Source organism: Microtus oregoni, unplaced genomic scaffold (genome assembly GCF_018167655.1).
Source record: "Microtus oregoni isolate MIOR12 unplaced genomic scaffold, Mior012 000021F_ref0000039, whole genome shotgun sequence".
Lineage (NCBI taxonomy): Eukaryota > Metazoa > Chordata > Mammalia > Rodentia > Cricetidae > Microtus > Microtus oregoni.
The window spans coordinates 10,017,714-10,033,422 of NW_024543080.1; the positions used below are offsets into that span (position 1 = coordinate 10,017,714).

Below are 15,709 nucleotides of genomic sequence, written 5' to 3' on the forward strand. Positions count from 1 at the left end.
GACTGAGCTCCCAAGGTCCAAATGAGGAGCAGAAGAAGGGAGAACATGAGCAAGGAAGTCAGGACCGCGAGGAGTGTACCCACCCACTGTTACAGTGGGGCTGATCTATTGGGAGCTCACCAAGGCCAGCTGGACTGGGACTGAATAAACATAGGATAAAACCGGACTCTCTGAACATGGTGGACAATGAAGGCTGATGAGAAGCCAAGGAAAATGGCACTAGGTTTCGATCTTACTGCATGAACTGGCTTTGTGGGAGCCTAGCCTGTTTGGATGCTCACCTTCCTGGACCTTGATGGAGCAGGGAGGACCTTGGACTTCCCACAGGGCAGGGAATCCGGACTGCTAGAGGGAGGGGAAATGGAGTAGGGGGAGGGGGAGAGGAGTGGGGAGAGGGGGAGAGGTGTGGGGGGGAGGGGGAGAGGAGTGAGAGGAGGGGGAGAGAAATGGGAGGAGGAGAGGAGGCAGAAATTTTTTTCAACAAAAAAAAGAATAAATAAAATAGTACTTTTCCACTTCATAAAGTATTCATCCTTGAAGATTTAGCTGAAGTATAAGTGCATCCTTCCCTTCCCCTGGCCAGTCCATTTCTACATTTCTATTCCTACTTTCCTTTCATATCTTTGCTACAGACATCACCTCACTCTGATTCCTCAGGTTAGGAACTGAGGCAGAACTTTGTTTTTAAATCGTTGGTGAACTCTCACTTTTCATCCATCTTAGAACCCTAACCCTATGGTTCCATCCACAGGCTGAGATAATAGTCTCCCTGATAAACTTTCATAGAGATTTAAAATGAACCCGAAGTCTCTTCTTTGAACTTGGCTTCTTCCTGCCCACACAGTGAACAGAAAGCTCCCCACTTCAGTGATCATAATTCCAACAGCATTTTTCTTTAGCGTGTTCTTCCAGGCACCTAGTTCAGCAGTCTTCATCTAGCTTCCTGCTGACATGCATGTGCTGTACCTGCTACCATTACATCATTAATTTTAAAATATTACATTTTGTCCCATTTTTAAAAAGCTCAAAATGGAATTGTTAACAACTGGGTCCAGTCCTTCATGAGTATCACTCTAATCTATGGAACAATGATCTATGGCACTATATCACACCGTTATCTCTTGACCTGTGTGTTTTCGTAACTTTGGAAGTTAATATTTGATTTATTTTATATCTAAATTGTTACTCAACTGAGTAAATGCTCAATCTCCACTGAGCAGCCTGGGAAAGCAAACCATGGCCTCTGAGAAGTGGACTGTGGCAGTTTTTCTGCTTCAGCTGTGCTGTGTCGGCTGTGGCTTCTGCGGCAAGATCCTCGTGTGGCCCTGTGATATGAGTCACTGGCTGAACCTACAGACTATTCTTGAGGAGCTTGTGCAGAGAGGGCATGAGGTGACAGTGCTGAAATTTCCCAGTGTCTTCATGGATCAGCACAAACACTCTTCTCTGCACTTTGAGAACATCCCTGTGTCGCAAGAGAACGACATTGCCAAGAATTATTTAAACGAGCTAGTAAATGTAGCTGTGAATGTCATTCCAAATTTGTCACTTTGGCATGCTGCAAAAACATTGCAAGATTTCTTTATTCAACTGACTACAGTTTTTGAAGGTCTCTGTAAGAGTGCAGTGTACAACCAGACATTCATGGACAAGCTCCGGGATGCAAAATATGACGTAATGGTTATAGACCCTGTCATTCCCTGTGGAGAGTTGGTGGCCGAGGTGCTGCGGGTCCCTTTTGTGAACACCCTGAGGTTCAGCATGGGATCTACCATGGAGAAATACTGTGGCCACCTTCCAATTCCTCTCTCCTATGTACCCGTTGTCATGAGTGAACTATCAGACCATATGACATTCCCAGAAAGGGTGAAAAATATGATGCTGTCACTGTTTTTTGAATTTGGGCTCCAGCAATATGACTTTGCATTCTGGGATAAGTTTTACAGTGAAACACTAGGTAAGAGACTGCATTTCATGCTAAGCTAGTTGTTAGTATTTTAAACTTTAGAAATGTTTAAATACAATGAAAGGAATGCATTTAATAAACTTTGTGTCCATGTAAAACTTCACAAGTGAAAGACTAAATAGTTTACTTGTAACTAATTGAGGAAATAGAATGAAATCGTTTTCCTATTATTACCCTTTGTTTTTAATTGTTAAACTCTTTGATAGGACCTTGAAATGTAACAGATCATTATCAATTTTAAAAATGATGTACAGATAAATATCAATAGAATAGAACATGATTTTATTTTCATCTTTTCAAGGATGGTATGGCTCTTATTGGGAAACAATATATTGTTCCTGAAGTAAGAAATATTTATGCCAGTAATAAGATGAAATATAAACAATTATGTCAGGATGAGACTAATTCAATGTCTATTACATACCTCTACATTTCATTCCACAAATATTTTCAATTGCAAATTATTTATCTAAAAATCTATATCACTCCATCAATTGAAGTGCCTAATATCTTAATAACTCAGCAAATAAAGGAAATCAAGAAGGCTGTGACTAAAAGCATCCTTGGCCATCTAGCACAGTCAAATTTAAAATATTAACATATTTTGTATACCAGCATGTCTTTCTGTTGGGTATTTAGTTTGTCATTTAGATTCTAGTTAAGAAAAAAAAACTAAATGGAAAGATAGACTCAGTCTCAGAGTGAACATCATGTTGCAAGACAAAATTAGTCATTCATTAGATAACAGAATGAAATAAAAAATAAAGTATAAGCCCTTGTTGAGGTGAAAACTTTTACTGTGCTTTAGTCTCTGAAGAAATCAAGTCTTTTAGAGATTGATATTGTTTCCAGGTTTCTGTGTTGCACTGCCTGAGGTATATTCTAGCATTGTTTTTACCATGAAAATGCATTAGGAAGCTGTCCCCAATGACTATGACAAATTTTCACCCTTTTAAAAAGGGTTATATTTCTCAAAACTCTGTACAATCAAAGTTCACCATCAATCACGGCCTCGCCTTGAATTTAATTCCAAAATTTACTTTAATTTAATTCCAAATATTACTTTTCAGTGTTTGTATGAGGCAGATGCTCCACACTGGTCATGTGGGGGTCAGAGGACAGTTCTGAGTCAGGAGAGTAAACAGTGATGACAAAGCAAGAACCTTTATCTTGCGTCCATCTCAGCAGGTGCAGCGTTGGTTTGGCTCAGACCTATTCCCTCGTCTTGCAGACAGCTTCTTTCCCTTGTATTACCTAACCACCTCTCTGAAAATATGTCTATAGTTCTCTTTTAGAGAGATGGCAGCCATGTTCAATTGCTGTCCCAGATCTCAATCCATGTCATAAGTAAAATACGACCAGTGTCTTGACCTCAACTTTGGCTGAGAGAGAATTGGAATACAGGAGACCAAAATAAATTGCTGTGCACCTTTGCGACAGGACCTGTGAATGAAGCCTGTCTTCTACTCAGCTCACTGGAGGGGCATCTTAGGGTATGACGGTAAAGTTTGCCACTATCCTTGCTGTAATTAAAATTGATGAGAGGGACATTCATTTTATTTAGTCTTTCCAGTAGGTAGAACAATTAATTGGTTTTTCTCCTTTGGCAGCTTACATAGCACCTTCAATACTGTGAAAGCAAGCCCTCAGAGACGAGGATTCCAGGGTAATTCTAGCTGGATTCCTCTACCTTCTATTTCAGACTTGTACAGTCTCTTCGTTAACAGGATCTTTGAGATCTTATGAGTCACTCAAATTCTTCCAATTCTCTTCAGCTTATGAGGTCCCCTTTGTGAGTTGCAGTGCTTACTTTTCTGCACTGATTTTTATAGGATTCTTCTAGGGTTTTTATTTATTTTTTTTTTCAAACAGCTTCAGGTTTTCTTGTTTTCACTTTTTGAGATCTTCGCTGCATTTGGAGCTGCTGTTATGCAAAGTGATAGACACTGGTTACTATCCTTCTCCATGTAACATCCATTTTCTTGGACACCATCTGTTGAAGACGCTGTGTCTTTTGACATCTTTGTCAAGTAGGAAGATGGTTGTAGTCATACACACTCACGTTTGTGCCTTCTACCCAGTCTCATACTTTGAATTTGCCTTTGACTAAAGGTAGAAGCCATGGAGGAATACTGCTATGTCTTGCTACCAATGGCTTCGCTCAGCTCACTTCCTTATACCATCCAAAATATCCTTTCTAGTAGTGCCATTGCCTTCACAATGAGCTAGACCCGCCAACAATAATCATTAGTGTACAAAAGTTTTCCTACAGGCCAACTGACCAACAGAGATTTCTTAGCTGAGTGTAGATGTGTGTCAAGTTGATCACAGGCAGACCACACCACTGACCCCTTGTCAAGATGACAGAAATACGTATCACTATTCATCTATAACCTTTCCTTTCACAGTCATCCCCAATATGTGATGTTAATATTAATAACACATATGAGGCATAATATAGCTTTAAAAGTTCTACAATCTTTAAAAGTTTCAACATTTGGAAATCTAAAGTCCTTTTAAAAACATACAGTCTCTTTAAATGTCCAAAGCCTCTTACTATGGACCTTTGTAAAATCGAAAGTAAATTACATACTTTCTAACTCCAAGAGGGAAGAATCAAGACACAGTCAAATCAAATCAAAGCAATCAAAATTCAACAGTGAGAAGACTTAGTGATTGTCCTCTCAGAACCACTCATGAACTTCTGAAAAGCAAGAGGCCTGTGCAGTTCTGCTTCTTCAAGTCTGCCTCTATAGTACGGGCAGCTTGTTGTACAGGTTCAGGTCAGTTCCATTCCACAGCTGTAGCCGTCCTAAGGTACTTGTATCTCTCTGAGCCTACTGTAACTAAGCTTATACCTTCACCAGTGGCCACTTCTTGCCTCACTTCAGTGAATTCAGTTCTGCCACAAAGTGACAAGCCCCAGTGGTTCTCTGCCTAAGGCATCTCTTCGTGCCTTCAAAACTAGTACCACCTGGGTGATTCTTACACATTACCAAGTCCAGCTGTCAACACAACATGCATTCTGGGTCACTGCTGGACCGTATTGCTTCTTTATGTTGTCCCTGAAGAAATTTGTATATCTCTACTAGGAAAAAGAGGGAAAATGATATGCAATTAAATTCCACTTTGATAATGTGGAATGATAAAGTTCCATGTTCTATTGTTTTGCTGGGTACAGGAAATGTTTCCACTACATTGACGTTTTTCTAGGAAAGTCTCTTTTTTTGGTAAGAGGAGAATGTTTGTAACCACAGTAGGCAAAATGTCTTAGCATACCTCAGCACTAAACTGAAATAGGTCCATAAATTAGGAGGAGATTGAGTTTATTATATGATTTGCTTTATCCCAATTTTGAAGTCATAAGTTATTCTATCAAATTTATATAATTCTCCTATCAGATCAGGATATCAGCCACTTTTATGTGTCTAAGAAAGTAAGAACAAAACCTAGATATATCAGTTGTGGACAGTTTTATCATAATTAATTACCATCATAAAAAGGTTTCCTAGGATGGTCTATAGTTTAGGCAGTGTAATACAGAAACCTAGATATTTAAATCAAACTCAAAATGTGTTTTGGGTAGGTTAAAAAAGTAAGGTTATTTTTCCCTGAATATTAGCCTTCATTCTACTTTTTCATTGCTTCTCTTCTTGCCCACTGATCAACCTGGATCAGTAGGTATCTCTTCATTGACAGGATCTTAAATGGGAAGTGGCTAGGAGCTGAGACAATAAAGGAGAAGATGGGAATGCTGTGGTAGGAGGGTCTTGCATAAGCTGTCTTATTCCAAGCTATCTTATTAAAAAGTGCAGTATCTTAAAATACTATTTACAGGGGAGAAATGGGATGAAACCAATGGGACATTAATCAAACAATGTTGCACAAGGGGAGGATAGGGTATCTCAAGACCATTACAGAGCAAGCACACACACACACACATGCATGCGAGCGGACACACACACACACACACACACACACACACACACACACACCAGACTTGAAACTGCTTATGATAGCCACAGACTGACGGAAAGTGTTTGTTTCTCTGGATACAAGGCCACAGCTCCCCCAAAGACCTGGACTTGCGCCATTACTGGCTCTGACAGGCATATTCCTGGATTTGAGAAAGAGGTGTATTCATTCTCCTTTGATCAGGACCAAAGGAAAGCCTTGGATCAACCAAGCCCTTAATAATCTATCATTGACTAGATAATGAAATTATAATTACTACCTTACTACTTCCATATCCTAGCTTCTTTTTCCCCCACAATGGTTCCTCCCTTCCTTTAAACGTATAATCATGACAAGCATATTAGAGTACTGAAATTTACATCGTAATAACTTATGTAGAAGTGTGGGACATTTGTAAACTATATTTTTATGTGTTTTAGTGTTTGCATGCATGTATGTCTGCATGCCACATGTGTGTCTGTTGCCTGCAGATGGCATCAAATTATAACCTACAGCTATAGTTACAGATGCTTATGAGCTTCCGGGTGAGTGCTTGAAACATAACCCAGGTTCTCTGCAAGAGTAGCAAGAGCTGTTGCCCACTGAGTCAAGCCTCCAGCCTCTCTACAGTGCACTTTTTCCTCAGCAAATATGACTGCTAATGTAGTCCACTTGATTTTTCTGCATGTTTTAAAGGAAGACCCACAACATTCTGTGAGACCATTGGGAAAGCTGAGATTTGGCTAATTCGGACCTATTGGGACTTTGAATTTCCTCGTCCATATTTACCAAATTTTGAGTTTGTTGGAGGACTGCACTGCAAACCTGCCAAGCCTTTACCTAAGGTATGCCTGTGATGAGAGATATTAGGAATTCTGTGATATATTAGCTCATTTTCCTACAAGGTTAATAACTTTAGTAACAGAGATATTACTATTAGTAGCTTCACTACACCAGGGGAATTTATGTTCCTCATGATGGATAATTTTTGATGAAACTTGTTGGATCTTTCCAACATTACTAAATAATTTAGGATTAAGAACAAAAGTGAAATGATGTATTAAAAGTATCCATGTGTCTGCATTATGAATATCGCAGTAAATAGTGGAAAGAACCATGCAGATCACCAAGGTGAATTCCTCATATGCCTGGCAGAGCTGTGAACCAGAACTTGTGCCCAACTGCTTGAAAGAGAAAGATGCCTTCTTGAGAGATCTGAGCAAATATATTAGAATTTAATGAGTCAGAGAAAACATGCATTGAAGGCCTTCAGAATCAAGGCATCTCAGACATGATAATTAATTAATTAATCTTAGGCAATAATTGATGTGCTGTCCTTTACTGCTGGGGTGATAATCGGCAGAAAAAAATACAGAGTTGACAGTGTTGAGTTTGCCTTTCAATTACATATGATAAAGAACTGAAGATTTATTATTTCACTGAAGAGAACTTTTGAGAATTCTAAAAAATAGCCAGTTTTTTTTGAGAGTCATCGGCATCGAGTAAAAGTAATAAAATGGGTAGACTCAAGAGATATATAGGGCCTCTATGAGTGTGAAGTGAGGAGTTTTTTAAGTAAAAAAGAAAATTGCATATATCTTTGAAAAGTGAATGCCGGAAAGTTGAAACAAAAATCACTGAGAATAAAAGGAGATGTAAACAAAGTAGGAAAACTGTACAGAGTCAAGAGAAAAAATATAAATTTATTCGATTCGTAAGTCCTCAGGCACAGAATTTCCAGAAGATTGCAGATTAAGTGTTTTTCTTTCCTGGGAAGTTCTGTATTCCTGTATAGGCTGTGGAGGGTGTATTTAAATGTAACTTTTATTTTAGTTTTCTGAATATATTTCTTATATTATAGCTGTCACCAAGCTTAACTAAATATTGCTGTGCAAAATTTAATGAATCAGTATCAAAATGATACAGAGATGGTTTGCATGGTAAACTCCATGACACACTATTAGATTTAATTAACTAAAGTCCCTCCATATGCAAAACTCTACAAAACTGTTTAGACATATTTCATAGGAGTAAAGGGGAACCTTCATCCCAAATGAAAGCTGTCTAACAAAATAGATGCTGACCAAGTAAATGTCAATCACGGCTTTCATATTTTTTGAATGAGGAAAAAATGAGGTTCCCTCAAGTAAAAGTTCAACATCATCTGGGTAGTGTGTGTGTGTGTGTGTGTCTGTCTGTCAATGTGTGTTTCTATGTAAGTGCCCATGTATGAGTATGTGTGCGTGTGTGTCTGTCTGTCAATGGGGTATTTCTATGTGTGCCTGTATTTATGTGTGATAATACATTTGAAAATATGTTAAAACAATCAAATAGTCTACCTGTCAATCTCAGCACTTGAGGGTTTCAGGCACGGAATCTTGATTCTGAGGCCAGACTGAGATGTGTAACAAGACTGTCTCTAAAACAAAAACTAACAAAGTTATATGAAGTTCTTAAAAATCTTAATATGAGCTGAAAATAGCAGTTTTCTTCCATCCATTAATTGTAGATTTTTGGCCACAAAGGACACAGGACGTATTTCTAGACAGTGGCATTCACATGTTATTCTGTGAAGAACTCAGTTCCATTCTTGCAGTGCAAATTTTTTAAAATGTGAATGTTCAGGGAAGTTTATTTATAAATTATTTTTTTACTTTGACTATAAGCCTCCAATTACTGTAATTATTTTTAGGTGGCAGATAATCCATCAGGAAGACACACAAATGCCATTGTGATTATAGCAGTAAAATAACCACTGTGTTCTTCTTAAGTATGTAATTATAAAATCCCACCACTAACAGATTTCTTCTTGGTTTTGTGAAGTAGGGAAGACAATATATAAATAAAAGTAGCCTTGATTGTTTGTGTAACAATCAAGAGAGAAGGTGGATCAATCTAAAATATTGTTTATATAACAGACATAATAACATTAAAATCATAGCCTTACTTCCATGGAATAATTCCCCATTTCGGAAACAGCTCAATTGCCTGAGGAGTGTTAAAATTTGAAAGCAACAATTTTATTTACTTGGAGAAAAGCTGCCAGGAGCTGTTGTTTCTTTCTATATTGATTTAGTACCATGGTTTTACCGAATATATTTTATGTATGTTTCAGAGAGATATCTCCTCTTTAAATGAGTAGGTAGTTCTACAAGGTGTAAGACAGAAATAATCTAAGAAATTAGATCTTTTCAGTTTTACTAATTTCTTTCCTTTTTTCCCTTATGGTCATGTCTTTTTTTTTTTTTTTTGAGACATGTCTTACTATGTTTTCCTGGCTGGCCTGAAACTCACTATGTAAACCAGACTTTCCTTGATTGAACACTCAGAGATCTGCCTTCCTCTGCCTTAAGGCATGTGCCCCTGTGGGGTGGGGTGGGCTGGTGTGTGTTTTTAATAGACAGAATGTTATTTTTACAGGAAATGGAAGAATTTGTCCAGAGCTCAGGGGAACACGGTGTGGTGGTATTTTCTCTGGGGTCAATGGTCAAAAACCTGACAGAAGACAAAGCCAATCTCATAGCCTCAGCTCTTGCCCAGATTCCTCAGAAGGTTGGTACATCCTCTTGATCCTGGGAAACCATGAAGCTTAGGGTTGCCTAGAGAGCAAGAAAGACAGAGTTCTTTGAAGGTAGAAACTGTAACTTATTACTTAGGGACCACAGCTGAGACCAGCATGCAGTAAATACTGATCGAACATGTAAGTGGTATTTGTAGTTACATTTGATCATTTGCCTACTGACTCTTAGCATGACTATGGGAAAACATGTTTTTGTAGTCTTTGATCTTTTTACTTTTACTGCTTTCTCATACATTATGGTCCCACCACAGTTTCCCCTCCCTCCACTGTTTCCACTCCTACCTCCCTTCTTACCCAGATCCATTATTCCTCCATTACCCTTCAAAATAAGAGGAGGCTTCCCATGGATAACAGCTGAACATAGCACAATAAGTTATAATAAGACTAGGCACAAACCCTCAAAGAGGAAGATCCCAGACCACGTGAAATTCCGTGACCTGCACTGAGTCCTAGCAAAAATTCCAACTCATGATTTAGCAAAGTGGCACACAAGATGTGAAATGCTACATACAGAGCAGAGACCAGGCTTAAAAAGGATTTTTATTAGGACTTTACCAAAGTGTACTTCATATACAAGTAGAAACCTCAAGTCATGAATCCTTCCAAAGTTGAGGAGTCTATACTTTCAAGTATAGACTTGCAATAGTCAAAGAATATTAATTTTCCAATTTATACTTAATGAATTTAAACAGTTGAATCCTATATTTGTATTCTCTATGTAGCTTTATATTTATGTGCAAGAGAAAGTATAAAAGATGTATGAAACATGCATTCTAATTATGTTTCTGAAAACTTGTGTGTTAAGGTCTACAGTATCCTTTAATTTTCTACTTTTTAGTTATATGAAATTTTCTTTCTCTCTGCAGAAAATATTATGTAACAAAATGTTAAATTTTAACCAAATATCTTAATCTAGTCTAGAAACACAGAGAAGCACACGTGCACACACACACACACAGTGAGAGAGAGAGAGAGAGAGAGAGAGGCCAAGACTAGAGAGGAATGAAGAAGAAAGGACAAAAGCAAAAACAAAGAGAAGATGGTAGGCAAAGTCAAATAAGGAGGTGATGTAAAGGGGAAGAAAAAAGTCAAATAAATAATAAACAAATTTACAAACACTAAACCAAGTTATATTTTTGGAAAAAGACTTGCATTTCGGACATGATAATTAGGATCGATAGATCTTGTGAAATAAATGTTTATGGCATTCACATTCATAGTGGTTTTGATCCCAATCTTCAGATTAATTAAAATTTAACTTCTTGTTCCATCAGCTTTTCAGTAATGAAGATAAAGGTGGTAATATTATGCTATTATACTATTAGGAGAAGCTATTGTGAATAGGTAGGTATGAACAGGTCTACTATATCTCTCAGTTTTTACAAGTAGCCCCCAATGTGCTTTCTCCTTGAGGATCATCTAATAAATACAGGCTATCTTTTGTTCTAAATAACACCATGGCCAGACCACATCCTCATTGTGTGTTTTTAGCCTGCAAAATCACAACATTTTCTTAAACAGGTTTTGTGGAGATACTCAGGCAAGAAACCGGCCACTTTAGGATCCAACACGCGGCTTTTTAACTGGATTCCCCAGAATGATCTACTTGGTAAGTCCATGGGGTCCAAAGCTATGCAGTCAGAAACCCATCAGATCAGTTGACAATATCGAATCATTTATATTTTCACATTGCACTTCTACTTTAGACACAACTATTATTAAATAATAAGCCATGAAATTAAGGGTTGTTTTTGTTTTGCCTTGGTTCACAAAAGAGCATCCTCACTTGGGACTCTCATCGGTTTTGAGGATTTCATCCAATTTCACCATTCCAGTGGTACCTTCTCAGTCAGTGAAGAAAGGGTTAATTCTATGGAAGAAATGTCTCAACCTTTGTAGGCTGTGTTTCCTTCTTCAGTGACTCACACTATACCTTTTGTGCGAATACGAGAGCTGGAAATCCATACTAATTTGTCACTCTGTTCCTCAAACAGGACATCCTAAAACCAAAGCCTTCATCACGCATGGTGGAACGAATGGGATCTATGAGGCCATTTATCACGGGATCCCTATGGTGGGAGTTCCCATGTTCGCTGATCAGCCCGACAACATTGCTCACATGAAGGCCAAAGGAGCAGCCCTGAAAGTAAATTTCAACACAATGACAAGTGCAGGTTTACTCAGTGCCTTGAAAGCTGTCATTAATGAGCCTTCGTAAGTATTACTGTTTGGAAATCCTTGTCAGCCACTGGATAACCTTGCCATCATTCTGGAAAATTTCCAATGTTTCATATCTTACATTTGTCTCATTTTCAAAGAAGAGAAAGTAAAACAGTTTCCAAAAAAGGAAAATGTTTTTCTCCTTTCCTATCTACTAAAGTTACCTCCTGAAAAAGAAGTAATTCTTTGAAGATTGTAATAACCAATACATTTGCAAAATAGTTTATGAATAAACAAATTCACTTGTAGTTTTCATTTAAGAAATAAGTATATAAGCCCTTAGATAAAATTGTTTAAAAGACAGAATTATATGCTGAATATTATTTTTTCAAAATCAATTTATAGTGTTATCGAACATTACAATTATATACTAGTTATTTCTGAGTAAGTATATCATAATATTTAAGCTACTCAAGGAATATATTTCAGGAGATAATCTTTGGGCTAGGAATTCCATTATTTTTTAGAGATGAGCTACACTTTTATGTAAATGTTAACATGGCCTTGTGATACCTTAGACTGTTACCAAGTTCTTAGTAATAATTTGATTCATTTTTATGAACTATAAGAGTGGGTACATTTTATGATTCTTTTAAACATTAATGCACAGATCATTCATTATATTTCATTATTAGTTTTAAAATTATTGATCCAAAAAAGAATCATAAATATTTTTAGAAAGCTCATATGCATTGATTTAGAAAACTCACATATATACATATATGTATAAATAGTATATACCTTTAGACAGCTCATATAAATAGTACATGTGTATATAGTATTTAGTATATATATATATACTAACATGGTACTTTAAATAACCATAAGCACTTTTAGAAAGGTTTTTTTTTACATAGTATAAAAGTATTTTTAGAAATCTCATATATTTATATATATATATATGAGATTTGGTATTCATATATATATATACTGAAATGGTATTTAATGTAAAATAACTTCATATTAACATAAAGGCAAATAGTATATCTAAGATTGCCTGGGAACATAGGGAATAGTATTTTTATTCCATTATCTGATTCTCTAAAATAACTAAAAATTTCAACAGGGAGCTGGGAAGGGTCCTCAGTGTAAGCTCTGGCCCTGAACAGTGAGAACCTGAGTTCAGATACCCCGTGTTTTACCTTTTGTCTGTAATACCTAGGTGTCTAGAGAAAAATGAGTTGTAGAAACAGGAAAATCCCAAAAGCAGACCAGCTAACCTGCTGGGCACAGAAGTACACAACAGACCCTTTCTTAGGCAAGGTAGAATTTGAGGACTAACACCTAGTGATTGTTCTCTGACTACTTACTACATGTGCATGTACCACCCACTCATCATGTTCATTTACACATGCAGAGATAAAGAAAATGCAAGAGGATACATTCTACTATATATTACACATATATAAATGACAGTTATATTAATTATTCAGGATGTTTTAACAGTTTTGTGCCTAAACAATTAGTGACTAAAAGGTGAATTAAATTAATAAACAAAAGCCTTTATTGTCCTGCCTTCTTATAAAAATAGAATTTTTAAAAAAATTAGTCACAATGTTTTCTGACAAACCTTATTGGAAAAACAAATTTGTAAATATTAGTATTTTATCACCAATCTAGTTTGCCTAAATTTCAGCTGCATGATCCTGTGAAACTATATCTTGATTCTATTTTTGGTTCAGTGAAATAAAAAAAAAGTTTAAGGCTTTTTTTATTTGTTCTGTTTTCTTTTTTACAATGAGCAAAGTAGAATGCATATAAGTAGTGCCTTGCTATGGCTAGTACACCAATTGCATTCCATGATCCTGATGACCACTATGCTGCTTGCCCAGGACTATGGAAGTCAAGAGCACTGAAGCAGCTACCCACAAATCACATACCTTCTCTCATTGCCACCAATGAAATGAAACCAAATAGAAGCAACACGAGGCAGAATAATTCTGACTCAAAATTGGGAAAATAAAAAAGACAACATATTTTGCCTTTTAGATATATAGATCCCATCAATGGGTTGTTTCAAAAATGATTAAACCTTCACTCTCAATTTTTTTTTTGCCAAATGACTGAGGCATCTGATATTAGAGAGCTATTTTTATTTCCTACACAACATCCAAGTCCTTGTCCTTGTACATGCCATTCTTAAATGACAGTAGTGGTTTTTGTATTCAGTCTCACATTGCTGAGTAAGAGAGATGTTGTTTTTTGGATCACAAGCATGTAAGTGTGCATAGAGGAGTGAGAGATCCCAGAACACTAAAATGACTGCTTGTTTCCTGTATCTATAACACGAACGTCCGAAATTCTAGTGGCCACACTATGTGCAGATGTACACACACACATGCATCTTTCAAGTTAAAGATAGTATCTTGAGCACTATAGTTCCTATGACATCACAGTTCTATCAGAAAAAGAGACTAAAGATTTGATACTGGATCCTACAATTTTTCTACATCTGTATTTGACCACATTGTCTAGGAACATATTGCTTACACAACTTTTTCTTTAAACTTCTGACAGCCTCTGAAGCAAACAGTTTCAGAAAGTATTAAGTACGTCTTAAACTTATATAGCTGATGTCTTGCATAGTATATAAGATGTTTCATAAACAATCAATAAACAGTTTATATGGATTTATCTTTTAGTTATAAAGAAAATGCCATGAGGCTATCTAGAATTCACCATGAACAGCCTGTGAAGCCCCTGGACCGAGCTGTCTTCTGGATCGAGTTTGTCATGCGTCACAAAGGGGCCAAGCACCTTCGTGTGGCAGCCCACAACCTCAACTGGTTCCAGTATCACTCGCTAGATGTGATTGGGTTTCTCCTGGTCTGTGTTGTAACTCTGGCATTCATCATCACTAAATGCTGTGTGTTTACCTGTCGAAAACTATGTACTTCAGAAAAGAAGAAACGGAGGAACAGAAAAAAAAAGAACTAGGTCTCTCTAGGTTTGAGAAAGTCTTGAATGACAGTTATAGCAATTCTGGCCACAAAGAACTTGCATTCATCTGCTTTTATACTATTTTCAAGTATTCTGTTCTTTTTTGACAAAATATCATGTTAAATGTTTAGGTTTACTTCATCTGCTCACCCTTTTTGGTTGTCATTTAGTAGGCAGTCTTATTCTCTGCTTAATGTCCTTAGAAATGAAAACTGTTAATTCTAAACATGTTCTATATAAATAAAGTGATGACTTATAGTATGTAATTGATATATGTCAAAAACCTGTCGTATTATCTAAGAATGATTACGGGAATTTAGTGTGTTATGAGAAGATACTTTTTTAATAAAAATGAATTTTTCTATTTCTCCAGTGTTGCAGGTATTAGATCTTGAATTCTTTTTATACTTTTTGAAAATTTATTTTTATTTAAAATAATGTTTCATGCAAAATATTTTGATCACATTTTTTCTTCTCCAATTCCTCCCATATACTCGCAATCTCACTGCCCAACCAAATTCATTTTCTTTCTCTCGAAAACTGTATTAAAAATGTTATTTTTTTGCCACTGAGCAATACTCCATTGTGTAATTGTATCTCATGTTCTTTATCAATTCTTCATTTGAGGGGCATCTAGGTTGTTTCCAGGTTCTGGCTATCATAAATAATGCTGCTATGAACATAATTGAGCACATGTCCTTGTGGTATCATTAAGCATGCTTTGAATATATAGCCAAAAGTGGTATTGTTGGGTCTTGGTTGGTAGATCTAGAAAAAAACATACTGAGTGAAATAACCCAGACCCAGAAATATAAATAAAATATGTACTCACTCAAAGTGGCTTTTAGACATCAAGCAAGGAAAAACCATCCTACAGTCCACAGCCACAGTGAACCTAGGCAACAAAGAGGACCTTAAGAGAGACATATATGAATCTACATAGGAAGGAGAAAAAAAAACAAGATTTCCTGAGTAAATGGGGAACATGGGGATCATTGGGAAGGGTAGAAGGAGAGAGGGAAGAAAGGGAGCATGCAGAAAAATGTATA

At 36.7% G+C, this 15,709-nt stretch overlaps 1 protein-coding gene across 1 annotated transcript; it reads left to right on the top strand.

The window, feature by feature from the left end:
- The first annotated feature begins 1,228 nt into the window (after positions 1-1,228).
- On the top strand, positions 1,229-15,219 carry LOC121460730 (UDP-glucuronosyltransferase 2A3-like). The gene is made up of 6 exons (XM_041671232.1): positions 1,229-1,957; positions 6,617-6,765; positions 9,341-9,472; positions 11,022-11,109; positions 11,495-11,714; positions 14,363-15,219. Exons 1-6 carry the CDS (start codon positions 1,237-1,239, stop codon positions 14,655-14,657), a joined length of 1,605 nt encoding a protein of 534 aa, XP_041527166.1. The 5' UTR covers positions 1,229-1,236; the 3' UTR covers positions 14,658-15,219.
- Positions 15,220-15,709: the final 490 nt, after the last annotated feature.

Coding starts and splice junctions, on each gene's coding strand:
- LOC121460730 (XM_041671232.1), top strand. CDS start 1,237: ATGGCCTCTGAGAAGTGGACTGTGGCAGTTTTTCTGCTTCAGCTGTGC. Junction 1,958..6,616: donor GTTTTACAGTGAAACACTAG/GTAAGAGACTGC, acceptor CATGTTTTAAAG/GAAGACCCACAACATTCTGT. Junction 9,473..11,021: donor TTGCCCAGATTCCTCAGAAG/GTTGGTACATCC, acceptor TTTCTTAAACAG/GTTTTGTGGAGATACTCAGG.